The sequence below is a fragment of the Callospermophilus lateralis genome, chromosome 9 (assembly GCF_048772815.1).
Source record: "Callospermophilus lateralis isolate mCalLat2 chromosome 9, mCalLat2.hap1, whole genome shotgun sequence".
NCBI classification, from domain to species: Eukaryota; Metazoa; Chordata; class Mammalia; order Rodentia; family Sciuridae; genus Callospermophilus; species Callospermophilus lateralis.
In genome coordinates this window covers 101,943,327-101,965,651 of record NC_135313.1, presented here as the reverse complement: position 1 = coordinate 101,965,651, position 22,325 = coordinate 101,943,327, and the positions used below count along the sequence as shown (strand labels likewise).

Below are 22,325 nucleotides of genomic sequence, written 5' to 3'. Positions count from 1 at the left end.
CTGCCAGGGAAAAAAAAGAAAAAAAGTAATATAACATCCTGAACAACACTGTGAGACCGCCAGGGTTTTAAAAAAAATAACTATATATATAAAGACTACCACCATGACAGCTTTAAAAGAAGGATTAGGGGAAGCTAGCACACAATAAGGGAAGGAGGGGAAAAATAGAAATTCAGTATATTAGCCAAAGGGGAATGAAGGGAAGGGAAAGGGGAAAGACAGTGGAATGAATCTGACATAACTTTCCTACATATATATGAATATACCACACTGAATCTCAACAGCATGTACATCCAGAAGCCTGGGGCCCTAATTAGAATTAGACATAGTCCATGCTTGTAGAATTATATCAAAATGGATTCTACTGTAATGAATTACTAAAACGGACCAATTAAAAAAAAAAAAAAAAAGAATTAGGAGTGGGTGTGGCTCAGTGGTAGAGTGCTTGCCTAGCATGCACGAGGCCCTGGGTTCCATCCCCAGCACCATAAAGAAAAAAAGTAAAATAAGAATAAATTACTTTGTCCTAACAGACTGGCAATTTAAGAAGAGGGGAATCTGACTTCACATAATACAATAAACAAATTCTAAATGTGGGCAAGGGGCTCCGTGGTAAAGCACACGCTTGGCCTGTGTGAGGCCCCGGCTTGCATCTCCAACACCACAAAAATAAATAGGTAAATGAAATAAAAATAAAAAGGGGCGGGGAGTGTAGCTCAGTAGTAGATCCCCAGTACCAGAAAACACAAACACTACCCCAAAAAATCACACCTAAGGGGACTGAGGCTGTAGCTCAGTGGCATAGTGCTTTCCTAATATGTGTGAGGTACTGGGTTTGATCCTTAGCATCACATAAAAATAAACAATTAACATAAAAGCACTCTGTCCATGCAGAACTACAAAGAACTACCAAAAAAAAAAAAAAAAAAAAAAAACCTAAAATCTGAAGTCAGAGGGTAACCAGCAGGAAGACTCCCAGGCTACTGGCTAGAGGCCTGGAGCTTGCCTCCCACCCTCCGGGCAGGCCAGCTTTCCCCATGGAATTCCCTGGAAAGCCCAGTCTCCCTTGTCCTCCCTGCTGAACCCTCTGACCCAGACTGCTTTCCTTGTAAACATCAGATCTGACAAATTGAGTGGTGCAGCATTTCCTGGACTCCCTCAGAGCTTAGGCAAAGCCTCATCTAAACTATTTAACTCCCCCCCGCCATCACCCTGTGCTCGCCAACCAACTCCTAGAGCCTAATATTGCATCCTGGGCTCCTCCATCCATGCCGGGTTCCCTGAGGGAAGAACATGGACACGTTCCTGGAAGTGAAGAGCTGGCAGTTCTCTATGCAATGACCCTGGGTGCCTCTGTTTACTGTCCCCAAGAGACAGACTTCTCAGAGTTTGCTGACAAGTCCAGTGTCCAAGTTTGCAAAGAAAAAAGTGATAGAGAAGTCTCTTGGCTAGGGGGTGCAAAGTCCGCCTAGAAACTTCCCAGGTGCTGGTACCTCGAGGACTCCCATCTTAAAGGAGGACTAGTGAAACTGGGGACCCCACAGAGAGATCTCCCTTAAAGTTCCCATCTACATCACTCTTCATTACCTCTTTTTTTAAATTATTATTATTATTATTATTATTATTATTATTATTATTATTATTTGTGTGTTGCTATGGATTGAACCCAGGGATGCTCTAACACTGACCTTCATATTCAACCCCTTTTATTTTATTTTTTATAACATTATTTATTTATTTATTTATTTATTTATATGTGGTACTGAGGATCAAACCAGTGATTCCTGTGTTTTATTTATTGAGATAGAGTCTCACTAAGTTGCTCAGGATATCCTCAAATTGCTATCCTCTTGCCTCAGTCTCCCAAGCTGCTGGGATTATAATACCTGGCTCCATCACCTCTTTTTGGAGTCATCTTCCAAAACAACAACAACAACAACAATAATAATAATAATAACAGACAGTAGGGGGAAATTTCAATATTTAAAAATGCTTTGGAAAGATATCTACTGTCTGGCTGGTTCCAGTGGTGGGGCTGGCTGGCTGAGGCAGGCCCTTCCCTCAGACACAGGGTCCATGTCATACCTGTGACCCTGCTGAAGGAAAGCAAAGGGCAAGGCAGGGCAGGGTAAGGCAGGGCAGGGCCTCCTGGGGACCCACCCGTAGCCCCCAGCTGTGCTAGTAGAATGCAGTAAACAAGGTCTATGTCGCAATCTGGTGCCTGCAGGGAAGTGGAGGAGGACCTCAGGAATGCAGGTCTGGGGCTCAAGGTGGAGGAGGAAAGAGCAGGAGGCAAGGAAGCATCCTGTGGGGAGGAGGCTGGGAAAAGAGGAAACCAGGTGGGTGAAGGCAGGGGGTGGGGAGAAAGAAAGAGCTGGCGTGTGGGGGGCACAGCAGGTGCACTGCTCTTTCTCCAGGGCCAAACACAAAGGGACAGTCTGAGAGATCAGGAGTACAAGGGGTGGGAAGATTAGCCATCCTGGCACCAAACAGCTCAGCTCTAAAACTGCCCAGGGAACTGCTCCTGGTAGGCTCCAGTGTCTGTCTCACCCTGACCTGAGACCAGGACCCCTTGTCCCATTGCACCCCCCCAACTCCTCAAAGGAAAAAGCTTCAGTGCCCAGATATCCTCCCAGACTAAAGTCCTATATAGGTGAGATAACCTCTCCTATCTAAGATTCCCTGGGTTCAGAGAGCACCAGACTTGGGGCACCCTGTACAGTCAGAGCCACAAGTTATTGTGACCTACGTGTGCCGGACAGGACAGTCTGCAGGCACCTTTTACATGATGTGTCCGGGGATCCTCACAACACCAAAAGGAATATTTCCCCCAGTGGATGGAACACTGAGGCTGTACAGGGAAGGATTTGCCCAGAGTGCATGTGACAACCAGCTCATCAGTGAGCAAGCCTTCCTAGCCAGCCCCTATTGTAGAGACCAGCCCACAACAATGAAAAAGAGACAAAGTCCCAGCTTTGGTGGAGCTCAGAGTGTATATTTATAAAGAGAAAGAGAAAATCCAGGAAATAGTAGAAAAGTTTAGATCAAGAACATACAAAGGTAAACTGGGTGCAGTGGCACATGCCTATAATCCCAGTGCCTTGGGAGGCTGAGGCAGCAGGATCATGAGTTCAAGGCCAACCTCAGCAACTGCAAGAGGCTAAGCGACTCAGCAAGGCCTGTCTCTAAATAAAAGACAAAACAGGGCTGGGGATGTGGGTCAGTGGTCAAGTGCCCCTGAACTCAATCCCAGGTAACAAACAAGAAGAAGAAGAAAAAAAGAATATACAAAGGTGTGTAACAGTGATCCACTTTATGCTTTGAATGTAGCCCTTGCTGCTCTGCCCCTGCAACTTGTTTTTAAAATGGACATGTTTCTTCCACTTCCTCTCTCCCTGCTCCTACCTAATTTCTACCCCTCCCTAATCTCAGAGGAAACAGGATTACCTTTCTTAATTACCCATTTTAGGCAGATTTATCTGTCCTTGAGCACACACCCACCATAGGAACAAGTCATCCAGACTTTGGGGATGGCACCAGAGGATCTCAGAAATGACTATCTCCCAAATTAACAAGTGCATTACAACTCCAACAGAGAACACTTGGAATGTAGCTTTTGAGTCAGCTCTTTAAAAGCCCCCTGTTTCTGCTGATGGGACACTAGTCCCCTGTGTTCCTCCTTTGCTAGCAAAGCCATAAACTTTTTCATTTTTCTCAAAAACACATCCTCATTATTGGATTGGCATTGGGGACCCAAGAGCAGCCCCCTCTCCAGCTCTCTTGGGCAGGCCTGGCTCTCCATGGAACTCCACTTCCAGCTGAGGATGCGAGGTGGCTGGAGAACTTATTGAGAGCCAGCTGCTGGAGAGTTTGGAGATAGGAATAGAAGAGCTATTCCCATGAGTGAAGGGAGGGACTGAGGGACCATCTCAGCAGCTGCCAAAGCTCCTTTTGCTTCAGAGAACTCCTGCCTCTCTCCCTGAATGGTACAGGTTGCTCCACCATGGTCCACTTTGAGAAAAAGGAAACTGAACTCAGTAAAGTCATGACATCCTTGGCCATTTGATATGTCTCCAGTGTGCATGCCAAGACCCTTGAATCCACAGATCTGGTTCCTCTTTTGGGGAACATCTGGTTCCTCTTTGTGAGGACATCTGTGGCGCCACTGGTGCAGAGAACCTAGGGATATTTACTCCCTTTGTGATCTGTTCTAGGTTCTCATCTATTTGTTGGCCTTGGGTTTGGGAATGCCCTCTAGTTGTGTGACTGTGTTTTTGTATTGTTTGTATCTGTTATTTGCCTGCGCCCTTTAAGACACGGCCAATACTGCACTGATCCTATAGGTAGTCTCTGGGGAAAGATCTTGGCTGGTCAACTTAAAGGTTTCTGCCTGTTGGCCATGGTTTAGGGGTTCCTCCCTGATTCTCTCTCTCTCTGTTTTTTTTTTTTTTTTGTGTGTGTGTGTGTGTGTGTGTGTACAACTTTGCAGTTGGACTTGGTCTGTCAAAGGTAAAGTAAATGAAAGAATTTTGAATGGGCAGGTCTGTCTGTTTTAAAAGTTCCCATCTATCAGTCATGGTTTCTGGTGCTCTCTTTTTTTTTTTTTTTTTTTTTTTTTTGGATCTCTTACTGGCTCTTTGAGACGCGGGTCCTGCTGCAGTGATCTTACTGGTGGTCTCTTGAGCAGAGAGATCTTGGCTGAATGGGCCATCTATAGATATAAAAGAAACCAGACATATGGATTCAAGGGTCTTGGCATGCACACTGGGGACTTATCAAATGGCCAAGGATGTCATGACTTTACTGAGTTTAGTTTCCTTTTTCTCAAAGTGGACCATGGTGGAGCAACCTGTACCATTCAGGGAGCGAGGCAGGAGTTCTCTGAAGCAAAAGGAGCTTTGGCAGCTGCTGGGATGGTCCCTCAGTCCCTCCCTTTACTCATGGGAATAACTCTTCTAGTTGGACCCGAGGCAAACTCACCTGGTTTACTGTAACGCAATCTGGACTTTGAATGGTTTTCCTGGATTATTATACAATCTTGACATTGAAGTTGGTCTCTTAGGAGTAAGGCATATGAAAGAGACTCTGCATGTACAGGCATTTATGCAGTGGCATAATAAGGAGTCTGAACAGTCAGGAACTAAGTTGAAGGTGCCAACTTCTGGTATTTAAGGGTAGCAGGACACCAGAAGAAAGTGGTAAAAATGATTTTAATCTTTTAAACCCAGTGCTGGACTCCTGGTGCTGTTTCTCAGCCTGGCCCCAGGCAGCCATGGATCCCTCTGTGGATCAAGAATACTAGCCCTAAGCAGGAAAAAAAAAATACCAGAAAAACTGCCTAGGCTATAAAAAAAAAAAAAGGGGGGAAAAGAGAACCAGGCCTCTGCCCTGCCTTCCAGCCCCTTTTGCTCTTAGGGGTGGAGGGGTTGGGGATTGGGAGATGGAGAGTGCTGGCCCCAAAGGCAGTAGGTTCCAGAACTATCAGTTTATAACCTGGGGAGAGGAATAGTCTTCCCTTTTAAGATCTGACAGGACACCCCATTTGACCAGGGGATATTCATCATGGGGGCAAAGCAATTCTTGCTATAAGAGCATCCCATCAGACTAAATGCCTGGGGAGACTGGCAGAATAAATAGCTGCACCCAGAAAAGAAAAAGACAGAAACTAAGGTCACCCGTGTTTTGTAAGCAGCCTCTGCAAAGGAACTTTCAAAGGGGCTGGGGATGTGGCTCAAGTGGCAGCACACTCGCCTGGAATGCGTGCAGCCCAGGTTCGATTCTCAGCACCACATACAAACAAAGATATTGTGTCTGCCGAAAACTAAAAATAAATAAATAAAAATTTTTAAAAAAAAAGGAACTTTCAAAGAAGCCTAAAGGATGGGAAGGACCTCCTCCATTGCATATCAATATGCCTAGTATAAGAAAAAGTGTTGTATCTGCTGGATTGTCCAACCCTCTCCTGGGATGAAATTTGTTGTGTAAATTAAATGCACAGATAATATTCAATAATTCATATTCTGAAATAGTCCTTAAGAGAGGGTCCAAAACTAGAAAGATAAAAGAAAGTTATAGATATGGAAAAATATTTTAGTAATGAAAATTAGAAGGTAAAAGAAATGTTTCTGGATGAGAAAGTATTTTTTTCTCTTTTGGTTTGTTAAAGTAATATTCTTGTTTTAAAATCCAAATGAAAGAGAGGACAAAATTAAGGATGGAAACAAGTTGTGAATGTCTAAGTAAGTTGCCGAAGATTTGCAGGAAGTAAATCTCAAAAAGTTTGTTTGTGGTTAAATTCACTATAACTAGCACAGTCCTTCAAAATTATTTAAACTTTAATGTTCTGATATGAAGCAAAGTCTGAATCATTGATCTGTTCTTATCTATCAAGATAATTTTCTTGTATTTGTTAGGTTTTATTACTTAGGGAAACTAAGTCTTAAAGGAATTAGGGTTTATACCTGTTTTAAAGTCTTTTAAATGGTTACTTTGTAACTGATTAGTAAACAACTGTTATTGTAGGTTATAACAATATAGTTGACACTCTAAATATATGTGACTAGATATAAGTATACATCTGAGAACTATATTTATCTGAGCCTCATCCAAGTGTTATGTAAGTTTATAAAATGAAAGTTTGTCTAGCTTTGCTGGCAAGATAATCAATAATTGTTCTCCTTTTTTACATTGTATCTGATATAGAAAGGCCACGCTGTCATTTGAAGACCTATCTATATTAGTTTGCTTTGATTAAGTCTTTTTCTACTCATTAACACTACTTTATAAATGTATACGAGGTTTAAGACTATCTTTTGATTTTTGCTAATACTGGTAACCCATGCAGACCTGTGATTATTGTGACCTTACACTATGGGTTCTAAATTGTACTTTAAAAGTTAATTTACTTAAGTGTAACAATTAGAGGAGAACACTTTACCAAGTTGATGTTCTCCAAACTAAAATTATCTGTAGCAATAATCTCAGATTTGTATAGAAATAACAAATTTGATTGGTATTTAGTCATGTCATTTGATGGTTTATAGCTGGATAAACCATCATTAACAAGTTATAGATAAGTTTGTATCTTCACAACTGGAATATGAATTTAAATGTATTTTTGGAAGATAATAAGAAGAGCCTTAACTGTTTAAAGGTAACAATGTAAAACATGGAAGCATTTTTGCTACTTTTTCCACAAAAAGAAAGTTAAAAGCTCTTTTAGCCTTTATTTGATACATGATTCAGATATAACATTGTATTGTGTTACTTGTCAAGTGTGCCTCCACCCCTTACCAGAGATAAGGCTCTGCCCCTCACCTTCCTCCATGTTAGAATGGCTCCAAAATAGGCTAGAAGTGAGCTCATTTAAAGTTGTGTTCAAAAGATGAATTTTTGTTGTAAAGATTACTGTGTCCTCAAAATAAATAGGGGATATAATATATAACTAAGTAAAGGCTTAAGATTATAAAAATCATTGATTCATAGCTTGGTTCACAGCTATTATACAAACTGAATATTTTTTGCTCTGTTTATTTTATTTTGTATTTTCCTTATAAACTTTGTAACTGTTGCCTGTTAGTGTTTAGCAATGGTACTGCTTCTGATAAAGCAACCTGGGTTAATTTGAGATAATAAGTCATATATCCTAGGACACATAGGATATGACCCTTACAGTACTAATACTGACCCTAATTAAATGAAAGGGATAACAGTAAAATTATAGATACTTAAGTTAGCTGTTATTCCCACTTTAAGACTGGTGCAGTGGCCAGCCAGATGTTTAAAACCAAAAAACTTGGAGACCAGTCAGGGAAGTAAAAGGACCAAGGAAAAAGCAGTCAACATTTTGGCCCTTGCCCTCTAAGGTCAGTCAGGACCCTGAGAACAATGGGGGGGAGGCCCTGCAACTCTGGTGAATCACCCTATCTGGTGAGTCTTCCCTATCATGAAGAGTAAGAGAACCCCAGAGAACAGGAAGCCAACCACTGCACATTCTGCAAAGAGGAGGGCCACTGGAGAGGGAAATGTCCCTTATCCTTCCAAGAGAAACCACATGTGGTCAACCAGTCTCTGACCCATCCAGATGACACCACTGGTAAAGCTAAAGCAGCCAAGAGACTTTGCCCCAAGAATGATCTCTGAGGAATCTCAGCTGACTGTTAGTGTAGCCAGGAACAAGATCAGTTTTGACCAACTTGGTCTTAAACACCTGGCAGGAGAGCATAGCCTACGTACAGTCCTACAGTCCTACGTGGACATTTAAAAGGAAAGACAATTTTTTTAGTTTAATGTAACTTAAGATGTACACTTGTGTCAGCCCTACCAAAAGTAAGTAAAGCTGGAGGCTATAAAGGAAGGGTTCTTGTGTGAGAGTACCTAATAATAATGATCATGAAGTACTCTAGAGTCACAAGTTTGTCTTGAGTTAATTTGAGACTGATTTCATAGACCTACAAATCTTTCTAACCTCCTATATTGATAAACTTGATCTGTTGTCCACTGATATGAGTTACCGACTTCATGGTTTTTAGAGACTGGCTGAAATACCAATTGCTTTTGTGCTAATTGTTTATAAAAAAAAAAAAAAAAAAAAAAAAAAGTAATGTTTTGCTGTCTTATTATTGTCTTATCATGATCCCTGCCCTTATGCCTTGTCCAGTCACCCGCCACTTGCCACTGTGGACCTCTGGACTGCTCTGATGTTCAATACCCTTAACTGTCCACACCCCATTTATATAGAACAAGGACTTTGGGTTACTTCCCCCAACATTGCCCTCTTTCAGCAGGAAGCAGATTGGAGATATCATCACCATTTTCCCATAGAAATGGAATGTAAAAATTGATAGTGGGGAAATGTAACAGTGTCCCACTTAGGCTTTGAATGTAGCCCTTGCTACTCTTCCACTGCAACTTAATTTTTTTAATGGACATGTTCTTTCTTTTCTTCTCTCCCTGCTCCTACCTAATCTCTAATCTCAGGGGGAAACAGGATTACTTTTCTTTTCCATCTAGGCAGGTTTATCAATCCTTGAGTACACACCCACCATAGGAACAAGTAATCCAGACTTTGGGGATGGTACCAGAAGATCTCAGAAATGACTATCTCCCAAACTAACAAGTGAATTACAACTCCAACAGAGAACACTTGGATTGTACATAGTATTTGAGTCAGCTCTTTAAAAGCCCCCTGTTCCTGCTGATGGGCAGAATCACAGCCCCTGAGAAAGGTGTCCTCTGTATTTCTCCTTTGCTAGCAAAACAATAAATATTTTACCTTTTTCTTAAAAACATTTCTTCACTATTGGATTGGCATTGGGGACAAGGACCCAGCTTTCAGCAACAGGTGGGCTAGGTGAGGTGTAGTTCTGTGGTAGACTGTTTGCCCAGTATGTGCAAGGCGCTGGGCTCAATCCCTAGCATCACAAAAGTAATAGAGAGTGACAACTGTATCTGTGTGTGTGTGGGCGGGGGGCTGCTGGGGCACCACTCTGGCTGGAGAAGTCACGGAGGACTCAAAGGGGCCCTACAGACACCCAGGGAAAGCCTAGTACACAGAAGCTCTGAGACTGGACAGAGCATCTTTCCATGACCTGAGCAAGCAGGCACAACAGGAGACCAGTGGTAGGAATCTATGAACAGAAATGGGGAGGAGTCTGGCCAGAGGCCAGGTCCCTTCCTCCTCTTGGGTCTTGGGAAAGAGAGGAAGAGAAGACACTTGAAGGAATGGTGTTGGTGAGAGTAGTCACTGTCACACAGGTACCAGGGTTAGAGACTATGGGGTCTGCAGTGGGCTGAAGCTGAACAGCTGAAGTGGCACAGAGCAGAATGGAGTAAAAGAGGACTGCGAGGAAGAGGGAGTTGGAAGATGTGGGGCCTGGACTGAAGTGGCCAGGAAGGGTGCAGAAATGGAGGCAGATTTTTACACTAAAACCCAAGTCCTCTATCATTGACAGGGACCTAGGCTTTTTCCTTTTTTGACCCTCATTGGCCAGGATGGTGGTGAGGCCATAGAAACTGATTAATCAATTCATCCACTTGTTCAGCAAATATTTATTAAGCACTTGTTGTATGTCTGGTTCTGTTGTAAGCACCATAGATATATCAGTGAACATGGTAAAGTCCTTGGCTTCTTGGAGCTGTTAAATAAAAATTATAGTTGGGCTGGGGTTGTGGTTCAGCAGTAGAGCACTTGCCTAGCATGTGCAGGGCCCTGAGTTTGATCCTTAGCACCACATAAAATAAATAAATAAAGGTATTGTGTCCAATTACAAACTAAAAAATATTTTTTTAAATATTTTTTTTTTTTAGGTGTAGATGGACACAACACAATGCCTTTATTTTTATGTGGTGCTGAGGATCGAACTCGGGTCCAGCTGGTGCTAGGCAAGCGCTCTACTGCTGAGCCACAATCCCAGCCCCCTAAAAAATATTTTTAAAAATAAAAATTATAGAGCTGGGCATAGTGGCATATGTCTGTAGTCCCAGTTATTTGGAGGCTGTCGGGGAGAGAATTGCTTGAGGCCATGAGTTGGATACCAGTCCAGAACATAGTAAGATTCCATCTCAAAAATTAATTAGGGGCTGGAGATGTGGCTCAAGTGGTAGCGCGCTCGCCTGGCATGTGTGCGGCCCGGGTTCGATCCTCAGCACCACATACAAACAAAGATGTTGTGTCCGCCAAAAAAGAAAAAATAAATATTAAAAAATTCTCTCTCTCTCTCTCTCTCTCTCTCTCTCTCTCTTTAAAAAAAAAAATTAATTAGGAGCTGGAGTTGTGGCTTAGTGGTAGAGCACTTGCCTAGCACATGTGAAGCACTGGGTTTGATCCTCAGCACCACATAAAAAATAATAAAAAATAAAGGTATTGTGTTCACCTACAACTAAAATAATTTTTTAAATCGATTAATTAGTTAATTAATTGAAATTTACAGAAGGCCCTGTTTTAGACTGAGCTCCTGCACTGGGCCCCAACAGACCAGGCTAAAAATCAAAATGGAGTCACTAATGCTAAAGTTCTGTCACTTTAGCTGTTTATCTGATTTTCCTAGAAATAAGGATTGAGAGAAATGACAGTCAAATTTCCCAAACAGGCCAATTTGGGTTGTTATCATAATGAAGTTCCCTCTATCTTAATCCCTTTACATAAAATGTAAGCTGCTGTTAACCAACTACTTATTTTTCTATTGTTCCCTGTCTCTGTCCCCACCTGACAGGGAAAGAGCTTTGGACTAACAAGTCTGCTTTTGGATTTCTGTCTTTGCTTTCTTCAAGCTGTCTTGTGTCTCTAAAACCAACCAACCTCCTCTGCCCAGTTCACTGGAATGCATGTTCCATTTTATGGAATGAAGTGTTGCCCAATTTTAGAATGGAAAATAAAGCCAACTGTTGTATATTTGTTCTCTGATAGAGCTTATGCTATGGAGGCATGGGGGTATGGAGGCGATAAGAGGGAAGAGAAGAGAAGGGAGGGAGCTGTTGCTTTGGTCTTTGGGGTTTTTCTGTCTATTTTGGTACTGGCAATTGAACCTAGGATGCTTTACCACTGGGCTACACTCTCAACCCTTTTCAATATAGTGACACCCTATCTCAACAAATTTTTTTTGAGATAGGGTGTCACTATATTGTTGAGACTGATCTTGGACCTGTGATCCTCCTTCTACAGACTCCCAGTAGCTGGGATTACAAGGGTGAGCCACTGCACCTGCCCAGGAGGTCATTTTAGAAGAGATGATCAAGATAGGTTTCCCTGAGAAGATGATATCTGAGCTCAGAACTTGGGTGATGAGTCTTAGAGTGAATATCTTATTTTCCTTTTTCTTCTAATGCTGGGGATTGAACCCAGGGCCTGTGCAGGCTAGGCAAATGCTGTACCCCTGAGCTACACCCCCAGTCCACATGTGAATATCTTGAGGAAGAACTTTTTAGGCAGAAGGAGCATGTACAAAGGCCCCAAAGTAAGAGACTGCTTAGGAACCTGCCTGAGTCCTTTTCAGACAAAGGTGGTCAGAGGGTTGGGTGGGGCCATTTCCTGCCTTTCTGTCACTTCTCCTTCCCCAACCTTGGTCAGATAGGAGTCAGAGTAGGGTGCTTTGAATTTGTCACATAGTGTGGAAAAAAGGCAGAAAAAGTCAAAAAGTAGGCAGGTTCAATGCTGTCCCAGAGCCCACTATTCACACCTTTGTTTTCTGGCTTTAACTCTTGGGGGCTCACCCTGTCATCCTGCCCCAACCTCCGCCCCTGCCATGGTCTAGCCCCCATCACACTGAGGCTCCTGCCTGTTGGACATTCCTGAAGTGAGTTACTTGCCTCTCTGTCTCACCAAGGGGGAGGGAGTCTGCTGCCTCTTCTAGCTCTGCTGCAAGTACAAGGGTCTTCAGAGCTCAGTACGAACTCAGTCCCTAGCCTTCTTATGGATATAAAATGATGTGCACTGAGTAGTTACTTCCTCCTTATTATTCCTAAGTCATTTCTGCTTCTCCAACCATCTTGCTGACAAGACAAGTTGCTCCACATTCTACTGATTCAAGACTTTTCTTACTAACAAAGCATAACAGTCAACCTATCCCCAAACATGCTCGACCACACAAAAATCTTAGAAGGAATTCTTGGAGGCGAGGAGGGTGCAGATTGTCCAACCTGACAGCTTTTTCAAATTTTCATTCCAGGCACTGTCTTCCCAATCAGGTGAAGTACTGCAACCTGGAGATCTCTCTCACAGAGCATTCTAGGGTATTTTAGTCAGCTTTTTCACTGCTGTGACTGAAAGACCCAACCAGAACAACTATAGAGGAGGAAAGGTTTATTTAGAGGCTCACAGTTTCAGAGGTCTCAGTCGGTAAGTGGTTGGCTCCATTCTTCAGGGCTCAAGTTGAAACAGGACGTCATGATGCAAGAGTGTGGCAGAGGGAAACAGCTCACATGATGATGAGAAGCAGAGAAAATCCACTCTCCAGATACAAAATATATACCCCATAGCCACGCCCCCTATGACCCACTTCCTCCAGCCACATCCCACCTGCCTTGAGTTACCACTCAGTTAATTCCATCACTGATTAGGTTAATGATATAACCCAATTACTTCTCCAAACCTTCTTGCATCATCTCACAAGTACGCTTTAAAGGGGGACAACTCATATGCAAACCATAACAGGGTTTCATGAAGGTCCTCCTTTCCCACATGAGTCCTTCCTACAGAGCCCAGAGCTTTAGAGGTAGGAGCATCTGGATTCTGGGACCCTTGACTAGGGAGAAAGTAGGCAGGGGCCATGGAAAGAAGGCACCAGATCAGAGAAGGGCTGTTCTGCTTTGCCTTAGCTCTGTGGATCTCAAAGTTTGGCCCCCAAATCAGTAGCATCAGTGTTACCAGGAGTCTCACCCAGACTCAGGGTCAGAAACTCTGAGGGGCCCAGCAATCTGTTTAAACAAGCTCAGGGGGTGACTGCTGATGCAAAATGGTGATAAGAACACAGCTCTGAACTGGGAAGGCCATGGGCAACGCTCTCATGTGGCTGGACTCCACGGTTCCTGGACTCCATGGTTCCGTCTGTCAATCCCCAGGATTGGGTTACTTGATTTCACCAGTTCTCCAGGGCAGTGATATAATCAGATGAACATCTCAATTGTAACTTCCCCCTTTCTCACATGGCTCTTTGGGGTGGGGCAGGGCAGATAGTGCAGTCACTTTAAATGTTTCTGGCTAAAGTCACTGGGGAACAGTCTGCCTGCCTGAATAATCCAAAAAATTTAACGTACTTCATTTGCTTGGGAGATCTTACTTTACCTTGAGCAGGAACCGGCCCCCCATCACCACCTCATGCTTCCCTACAACTGCAGAAGGGGTGGGGGTGCCACTTGGAATTTGCTGCCCTTGGGGTGGGAATGTTTCTGCTTATCTGCCTCCTCCTCCCCCTTCCTCTCCTCCTTTCCTTTTTAAAATTTCCAGAGCTGGAGGTAGAACCCAGGGCCTCACACCATGCTAGGCCAGTCTATCACTGGGTCACACCCCCATCGACAATCAGAATTACCCCAGAAGGTTCCACTCCATTCACACCAAGGCCTTGCAAAAGCCCACCCTATCTTATCTTACTTTTTAACCAAGGTTCAGTGAAGGAGGCCACCGCCCCCTGACTCTTCCCTCTAAATTCTACTTCCTTCCCTGGAAGCTGGATTGGGCCAGCTGGGGTCAGAACAAATTCCTCGGATCTTTCCGTTGCTGCCATCGAGGAAACTGCGCCCCAGGCGAAACCATTCTCCCAAGTTCGGGGGCGAAGGAGTGCCTCTGGGCTCTGAAGTCAGACGGCTGAGTCGGCCTCTCCCGGGTGCCCGAACCTCCTTCTAGGAACTCAGGGGATCGCCACCCTAGAGTCCAGGGTCCTCTCCTCGGTTCCCCGGGGGCTCCTCCGGGCCTCCCCAGCTGACTCAGCGTAACCTGAGCGGCTCAGGGAGGCGGAGCCCGCCCTGTTAATTACTACAGGCCCCGCCCCCGCCCCGCCCCCTGCCCCGCCTCGCCTCGCGCGGGTAGAGAGCTCCGCTCTGCTGAGGCAGCAGCAGCAGCCCAGGGGCTGGTAGGAGCGAGGTTGCGCGGCTGGAAGGAGCGAAGTGACTGCGCGCGGCTGGCTGCGCATCATGACTGCCATCGTCGTGCAGGTACCCGGAGCACCGCAAGCAGGGGGTGCTGCCCGCCGCGGGGTGTCGGGGGAAGGGAGTTCGCACCCACAGGGAGTTCCAGCCCGGCTCGGGGCTGCGAGGGCCCGCCGTGCCCACCCCCTGTTGCAGACCTAACGGGTCCCCAGGAGGGTCCCCGGGAAGCTTACCTGGGGCGTCTATCCCGCTCTCGTGGAGCGGGCTCCCCAGGCCTCTGCTCGCGGTCCTGCGGGTACCCGAGGCTCCCAAACTCGTCTAGGGAGGATTTTCCGCTTCTTTTCGGGGGTCATCAGCGACCTGTCGGTTAGGTTCGCCAGAGGGCTCTCTTCCTTTTTTTTTTTTTTTTTTTTTTTTTTAAAAAAAAAAAAAAAAAAAACGAGGCGAGGAGAATGGACAGAATCGAGTTGCAGAGTGGAACTTGCCTTATGTAAGGGAGGCTAAGTTTCTTGGGAAGTTAGAACTTTCTGGAGCTAGAAAGACGGCCTTGGTCCCGCGGTGGGTGCTGGTGGCGAGGTGAACTCACTGAGGACTAGCCACCTCAGAGAAAAGGCTCCAGCGAAGGGACGGGTCTACTTCTGAAGACTTGATTTCTCCTTGGAGTGGTGCAAGATGTTTATGTTGGCTGAGAACCTACTTATCCCTACCCCCTCCAAAGGGAATTCTGCGAGCGGCCGCCTTATAAAGCGAGCTTCCTTACATCCAACCCTGATGGTTAGAGCCCAATTAATTTACATGCTGAGATCCTCATAACACGGTTAATGTTACTCTTCCGTTTATTTAATTTATTTATTTAGAGTTGGAGGTCTCGCTATGTTGCCCAGGCAGATCTGGAACTTGTAGGCTCAAGTGGTCCTGTCTTAGTGCCTCCCCTCCAGTAGCTGGGACTGCAGGTGTGGTCCCAGGGGGCTTTTGGCCCTCCTCCTTTTGTAGATGGGATAACCAAGGCTCTGAAGTAAATTGCCCACAGTGGCAGGTCAGTTGACAGAATCAACATTCAAACTCAGGGCTTCCGGCTTCCAAATACTATTCCACCTCTCTGGCTTTCTCCAACAGGAGACTAATAACCCACAGGTCACCCCATAACCCCTGCTTCTGGAGTAGGGCAGGGAATCCACTGCTGTCAATTCCTCCTCTTGGTTTTGGTGAATGCCCTGAATCATCTCCAGTGATTGATAGGCTTTGGGAGGAAGGGGACAGCTGGTGAGAAGGGTGGGACCAGGTGTGGTCTTTCCCCTCAAGGAGTTTATCATCCAGCTGAGGAGAGACACTTGTAAACAAGGAATCATACCGGGAAGTGAGAGCTAAATTAGGAGGTACACAAGCTTTGGGCAGGGTTAGTTGGCAGAGGAGGAGGAGGACTTTTTGTGGGGCTGAAGAGGGAAGAAAGACTGAGCCAGGTGAGGAGACGGAGCTAATATGGAGAAGGAGGAGGAGGGAGATGTGGGGAGGAGGGGCAGGCAGGGCATGCAGTCAAGCCAGGGGGCCCTACTCTGAGCTGGGGGAGGCCACAGGCTCCCAGAAGGAAAGAGTTCTAGGCTGACCTGGTAGTTGTCCCTGACACTTAAGAGCACTTACTTGGCCCATTACTTCATCTCCACAACCACTCTATGAGGTAGGAACTATTACCTTTGGGTACAGGTGAGAAAGAGAGAAAAAGAAAGGGGTTTTAAATAACCTAGCTTAAAAATCAAGGCCTGGGTCATACAGGCCCGGGGAACGGAGTGGGTGGCATGCTGGGGCTGAAAGGAATAGAGGCAGACTGACACATTAGCAGGTGTGCAAGAAATTTCAGGTTGTTGTTTTTGGTGATGGCCTGACTCAGGCCTGGGCACAGTGGGTATTGAGGGGCAGCAGATATAGGAGTCGTGTTAGGGTGTGGGTAATATGTGGAAAGAGTCCAAGGTGTCTTTGGGGGTGCTATTGGTTGAGGGAGGCCAATGAGGCCTGGGTCATAGAAGAGGGCAGGACCATGGCATTGTACTCAGTCAAGAAGTCTTTATTCTACAGGTCACTAGAAATTATTCAAGGTCACAGATGAAAAAGGGAAACATGTTTTGTTTTGTTTTGTTAAGCAGAAGTCAAAAGCTCTGAGATTTAAGTGATTGTTGGAAGGCACAGAGCTGGGGCTGGCAGGTAGGGGGTAGGTACCTACCTACTGCCCTCTTCCCCACTACCCCTTCATTGAGCTGCTGCTGCCAGCTTGCCCTTCAAGAAAGGATTTCAAGGCCTGGATCCTTGAAAACTGGCAGAGGTGACAGCAACACAGGGGTGAGGTGCCAAGTGTTTTGGAACAAAGACTCCAGTGTGCGTTATTGTTAGAAATATTATGAATCACTCCCCAAAATGCAGAGCTGCGCATTTGCCACGCATCTTTATATACATGATCTCATTTCATCCTTGGGAGCCCCCACCACAGCCCCCACCCCAGGGATGGAATGCAGGGACTTGCACATGCTGTGCAAGTATTCCACCACTGAGCTACAGCCCTAGCCCCATCCTTGGGATTTTTAATGGTCAGAGTTTAAATAAAGCCCTGCTTTGAGGCAGGAGGAAGGAAAGATGAAATGAGATCAGTTGTCCTCTCTCCAGATCCCAGTGTGATGACTTAGGGCCTGAAGATTAAAGTCCAGTCTAGGCCCAGGACAGGTGGGGCTGAGGAGGAGACAGGACGTGCCTGTTTTCCAGACCCATGTCTAGGGTCAAAGGCTTCTGGATCCTGTGGTCATATGACTTGTTCTGTGCATCCAGGGCTCTCCCATCCTCTGACTATATTAATCTTTAGGAATTTTGTAATCTTGCCAAGTGGCTTCACAGCCACTGCTGACCTGCAGGTGTCACCAACTTCATTTAATAAATATAAGAAAACAAGAGCCAATTGAAGTTAAGAAACTGCCCAAGTTCAAATGCCTCTACTGGTTTGTGGTATAGACACAGAGGCACAATTTTCAAAGTTTTCTTTGGTAAATTGTTTCTTACCAGTAGATCCTCTTTTATTCCCTAATAAATTCAGTGCAGATTCCTAGACTCTCAGTGTCTCAAGCAGGTAGTTAAAGTGAGGAAGAAGACCCAGAATCAGCTTCTCTTATCACCCTGCTTCAGTGCCTGGAACCCCTAAAGGAAGCCAGGGGACATGGATTGATAACTACAGTGCACATTCCTGCCTGGGTGCTCTCTGCAGCACCTTAGGATCTCAGTGGAGGTGCTGATCCTAGTTCTGGTGTGGCCTTTTGAATATCCCTCTGTACTCAAATCTCCTTCCTAACCAGTAATACCGAGGCTTCAGCATGAAGGCCCAAGTCAGTATCTATTGCTGAATGTATTCTACCTCCTGCACGCTGTGCAACTGTCTGAGCAATTGTAATATGCATTATTGTGATGTGAGTGAGTAATGCTAGGCTAGGCAAGTCACCTGCCTTCTGCGTGTAGCTTTCTATAGTACCATCCTCCCAGGTGTAAGAAAAAATAAGATGCTAATTAGGCAGCAGTGCTGAACACCCATTGCATCCCTATTCCTGTCACTGGGGTGGAAATGAGAGTTGCCTCCTGTGTCTGAATCACATTAGCAGACAGCTTGGGAGGGTTTTGGCCAGTCTCCCAGGAGCAAGGCTTTGCATTTATATCCTACACAGAAAGGTTGGCCCGCACTTAAAGGTGCTTTGGATGGAAGTGACAGTGGTTGCAAACCTGACTCTTTATCCCACGGCTCTTCCTCAAGTACCTACTGAATACAGAGGTCAAACACTGTGTCAGGTACTGGGCACATGGCAGTATCTTGATGTAGGGACCCTGCCCTCCTGGAGGTCACAGTGTCCAATTGAGACAGACAGTAATGTGTAACTACAAACCACCCTGGGAATGGGGAGGAAAACAAACAGGGTGCCTGGTAGAGAATGCCAGGAAAGGACCTACTTGGGGTTGGGTGGGGTGAAAGTCCTCCCTGGGGAGGTGACTTTAAATAGATCTGCAGAGCTCTATGGAGAAACAGTCATCCTGGAGGGGCAAGGGAGCTGCAGGGAGCCTGTTGGGCAGAGGGGGCAGGAGTTCCGAGATAAGAAAGTTCTAGGCATGGAATAGGACTGCCGTGGTGCCTGAGCAAGGCGGTGAGGGAGAGCCAACTGGGAAATGGAGTCAGAGAGGGAGGCAGGCAGGTCTTGCAAGGCTGGGGGGCTATGCTAAGGAGTTTTAACTCTCTGTAATAGTTCTGTCTTTTGCCTTGTGGGTCAGTGGTTGGGAGTGGTGGCTCAGGTGGCAACTCAGGACTATGAGACACCTCACTGGACACCCAGCTCACTTGCCAGGAGGTTGAGGAGGTGAGGCATGTACTTTTCCAAGGCCGAGACCAGCAGACAAGAGCTGCAGTGGCCACCCCATGCCTAAAAGCTGCTAGAATAGACGCTGGCCCCCTCTGGGTAGAGTACAGGCTGAGCAAGGTTAAAGGGCAAGGTGCAAACATCTCTTGCAGTAGTCAGGATAGCAAGATAATCACATGCAGGCTGGACCAAACATAGAAAGTGCAGAACCTGGTGGGTGGGGGGGGGGCGCGTGGAATAAAACTGGATGTATAGTGGGGAGAGAAACCGTCCTGCATAATTATGTGCTAATGTCTCTGAGCTTCTCATAACCCTGTAGCCATGACAAGCAGGGCTCTTGTTTTGTGTAAAGACTGGAACAGACTGCATGCTCAAGGTCCTAGGAGCCAGGCAAGGCAGGTTTTCAGAGTTCAGATCCCAGTAGGGATTGCCAGTCATTTTGGATTCATTGTAGAGATGGTGAAAGGAAGAATGGGAAGGGACCCATCTGTGCCTAGTGAGGCTGGACAGGCAATGCTTACAGGTCTAGAATGGAGGATAGGCTAAAAGGGGTCCGTGCTATGGAAGCTGAGTCAGGGGAAAATTCCAGGCTTTCCATGAGACCAGAGGAGAAAACAGGTGCTGTGGGAAGTGGGTAGCCTGGTTCAGGGTATTCCCTGGAGAATTTAGAGAGGGTATGGCATGGGGTGTCACTGACTTGCTGCTTCCTGTGTCGTTGTATTCCAGGCCCAGAGGCTGTTGGGCCAAAGGAGGCCCCACCGGTCTTTCTTTGAGACCTTCATCCGGACTCTCATCATCACCTGTACCGCCCTGGCTGTGGTCCTCTCTTCGGTCTCCATCTGTGATGGGTACTGGCTTCTGGCTGAGGACCGCCTCTTTGGACTGTGGCAGTTCTGCACCATTACCAACCAGAGCGAGCCACACTGCCTCCGAGACCTGAGTCAGGCCCACGTGCCTGGGCTGGCTGTGGGCATGGGCCTGGCTCGCAGCGCGAGCGCCATGGCTGTGGTAGCCGCCATCTTTGGCCTTGAGCTCCTCATGGTGTCCCAGGTGTGTGAGGACGTCCATTCGCGGCGCAAGTGGACTTTTGGTTCCTTCCTTCTCCTGGCCTCTTTCATCCTGTCCTCTGGGGGGCTCCTGGGTTTTGTGATCCTCCTCAGGAATCAGGTCACGTTCATCGGCTTCACCCTGATGTTTTGGTGTGAATTCACTGCCTCGTTCCTCTTCTTCCTGAACGCCATCAGTGGCCTTCACATTAACAGCATCACCCAGACCGGAACCAACCAAAGAAATTCTGGTACCCGCTCCAAGGAACTTGGATTCCACAAGAAAGTGATCAAGGTGGAACTTTTCTGACTTGTGACCTCTGGTGGAGATGGGGTGGGACAATGATCTTGAACTGCTGCCTCTTTGCAACTGGTTGCGAGGGTCAGAGGCCGGGAGCCTGCCTCCGTGCCACCAGACACACAGGTTTTGTCAAGTTATTCAGATATTGATTTTAAAAGAAGAATGTTTTAAAACTCATTTCATGGGTTTTCTTCCTTGGACTGGAGCAGATTTTGAAGCAACTCCGGAAATGGTGTCCAGGCTAACTGCTCAGCCAAGTGTAGTTTACACCTATTTTATTGACTCTATGTTTAGGGTATTGGCTGTGGGGGCCTGGAGCTCATGGTTGCTAAGAATGTGATATTCTTCCAGCAACGGGACCAATCAGTGCCTAGGACTCTTTCACCAGCACAGTGGGTCTTCACGTGTGTTTTCCCTTATAATGTCTTGCAAATAATGGGTTTTCAAACCATTTGACTTGATTTCTTTCCTACTCTTTTGGGGACCACACAAGCCCTGGATGACCCCAGCTTCTAGCAGTTAGCTGTTCCTTCTGGGGGCCCTCCCTGTTAGAATCCTTTTCCTTAAACGAGCCCTCCCGCAAGGCCCAGCTGATGGGGAGCACACTGTTTTCCCCAAGGCCTGTGTGTGTGCTCTTACGCACACTTGCACGTCTACAGCCTTGGGGTACCATTTTTGAACATGAATACATTTCAAAGAGCACGTATCTGGGCCTGCTGGGCTCCACCGGGGGTGAAGGGAACAGCCAGACCTTGGGTAATGATTAACAACCATCCTGGGGATGAGGAGAAGAGAAGGGGTCAAGAAGCAATGGAGATTTCCATCCTTGCTGGAAGAAAGATCTGTCTGTACTTTTTTCACCACGGTGAACAAAATCCTTTCCAGTTCCTTTTTCTGCCCTGAAAAAGTGGACTATTGGATCATTTAATTCTAGGCTGATTCCTTCCCCCTCCCACCTAGTGAATTCTGGCTGCTACCGATTGCATGGGTTTTTGGCATCTTCCTGGGCTGGTCATGTATCCTACCTCTCTGGGGTGATTTTTTTTTTTTCTTTTTCTTTTTTTTTTTTTTTTTTTTTTGAGCCAGGGTCTCACTATGTTGCCAAGGCCCGTCTTGAACTTATGGGCTCAAGCAATCCTCCTGCCTCGGCCTTCCCAAGTAGCTGGGACTTTGGAGGAGCGCCACTAGCCTGACCCTTCTATGGTTATTTTTTAAAAATCTGAATTCCAAGATGCACAGAGTCAGAGGCTATAGATACTAAGTTTGAACTATCAAGATGCAGGGAGTCCATGGCGATCACCTGAGAGGATTTTCATGGTGCTAGGTTGGAACCCAGGGCCTTGTGCATGCTAGACAAGTGCTCTAACATGGATACCCAGCCCCTTCTGAGGGCTGTTGGTTTTTCAGAGAGCAGAGCTTGTCAATCACACAGGCTGGATCTTATCCTGGAAAGTGGGACCCTACAGCGGTCTGTAAGGTGCAAAGAGGTGACTTGCTTGTCTTCAGGGAGAGGACAGGAGAGCCACCCAAAGCCAGGACTAGAGCTGGTTGCCCCTCGGCAAGATGCTTTTTTCTTTATACTAAGTAGTTTCCACTTCCCTCCAGAATGCTTCCTGTGAGGTTTTGTTTTGTAAAAGGATTCCAGTATATTGTCTGATTTCATCCTTATATGGGCAGACAGTGCAGATATATTCACAGGAAACTAGAGCCAGAATGAAGGGTAAGACAACAACCCAGGAGCTTAGTGGGGCTGGGAGAAAGACCCTGCCCAACCCTGCCTGGGAGTGGGAAGAGTTTAGACACAGCCTTGAGCATGCATATTTGAAGTAAAGGGCCTTAGGCCAAACTGCCACCTCCTTGCTGAGTAGCTTGAGCAGGGCCTAGGGCTTTGGTAAACCTGTTTATCATCTGTAGTGGGATCATGCTGATCTTGCTACTGCACCTCCCCCCCTACCCACATGAATCCATACTGGTAAGCCTCACACCATGTCAGGGTACTAAAAGGGTCAAGGGTCCTGCGGCTTC

At 46.2% G+C, this 22,325-nt stretch overlaps 1 protein-coding gene across 1 annotated transcript; it reads left to right on the top strand.

Annotated features, from left to right (window-relative positions):
- Nucleotides 1-14,514: 14,514 nt before the first annotated feature.
- On the top strand, nt 14,515-20,751 carry Tmem37 (transmembrane protein 37). Its single transcript, XM_076865551.2, has 2 exons — nt 14,515-14,646; nt 19,680-20,751. Exons 1-2 carry the CDS (start codon nt 14,626-14,628, stop codon nt 20,307-20,309), a joined length of 651 nt encoding a protein of 216 aa, XP_076721666.2. The 5' UTR covers nt 14,515-14,625; the 3' UTR covers nt 20,310-20,751.
- The last annotated feature ends 1,574 nt before the right edge of the window (nt 20,752-22,325 follow it).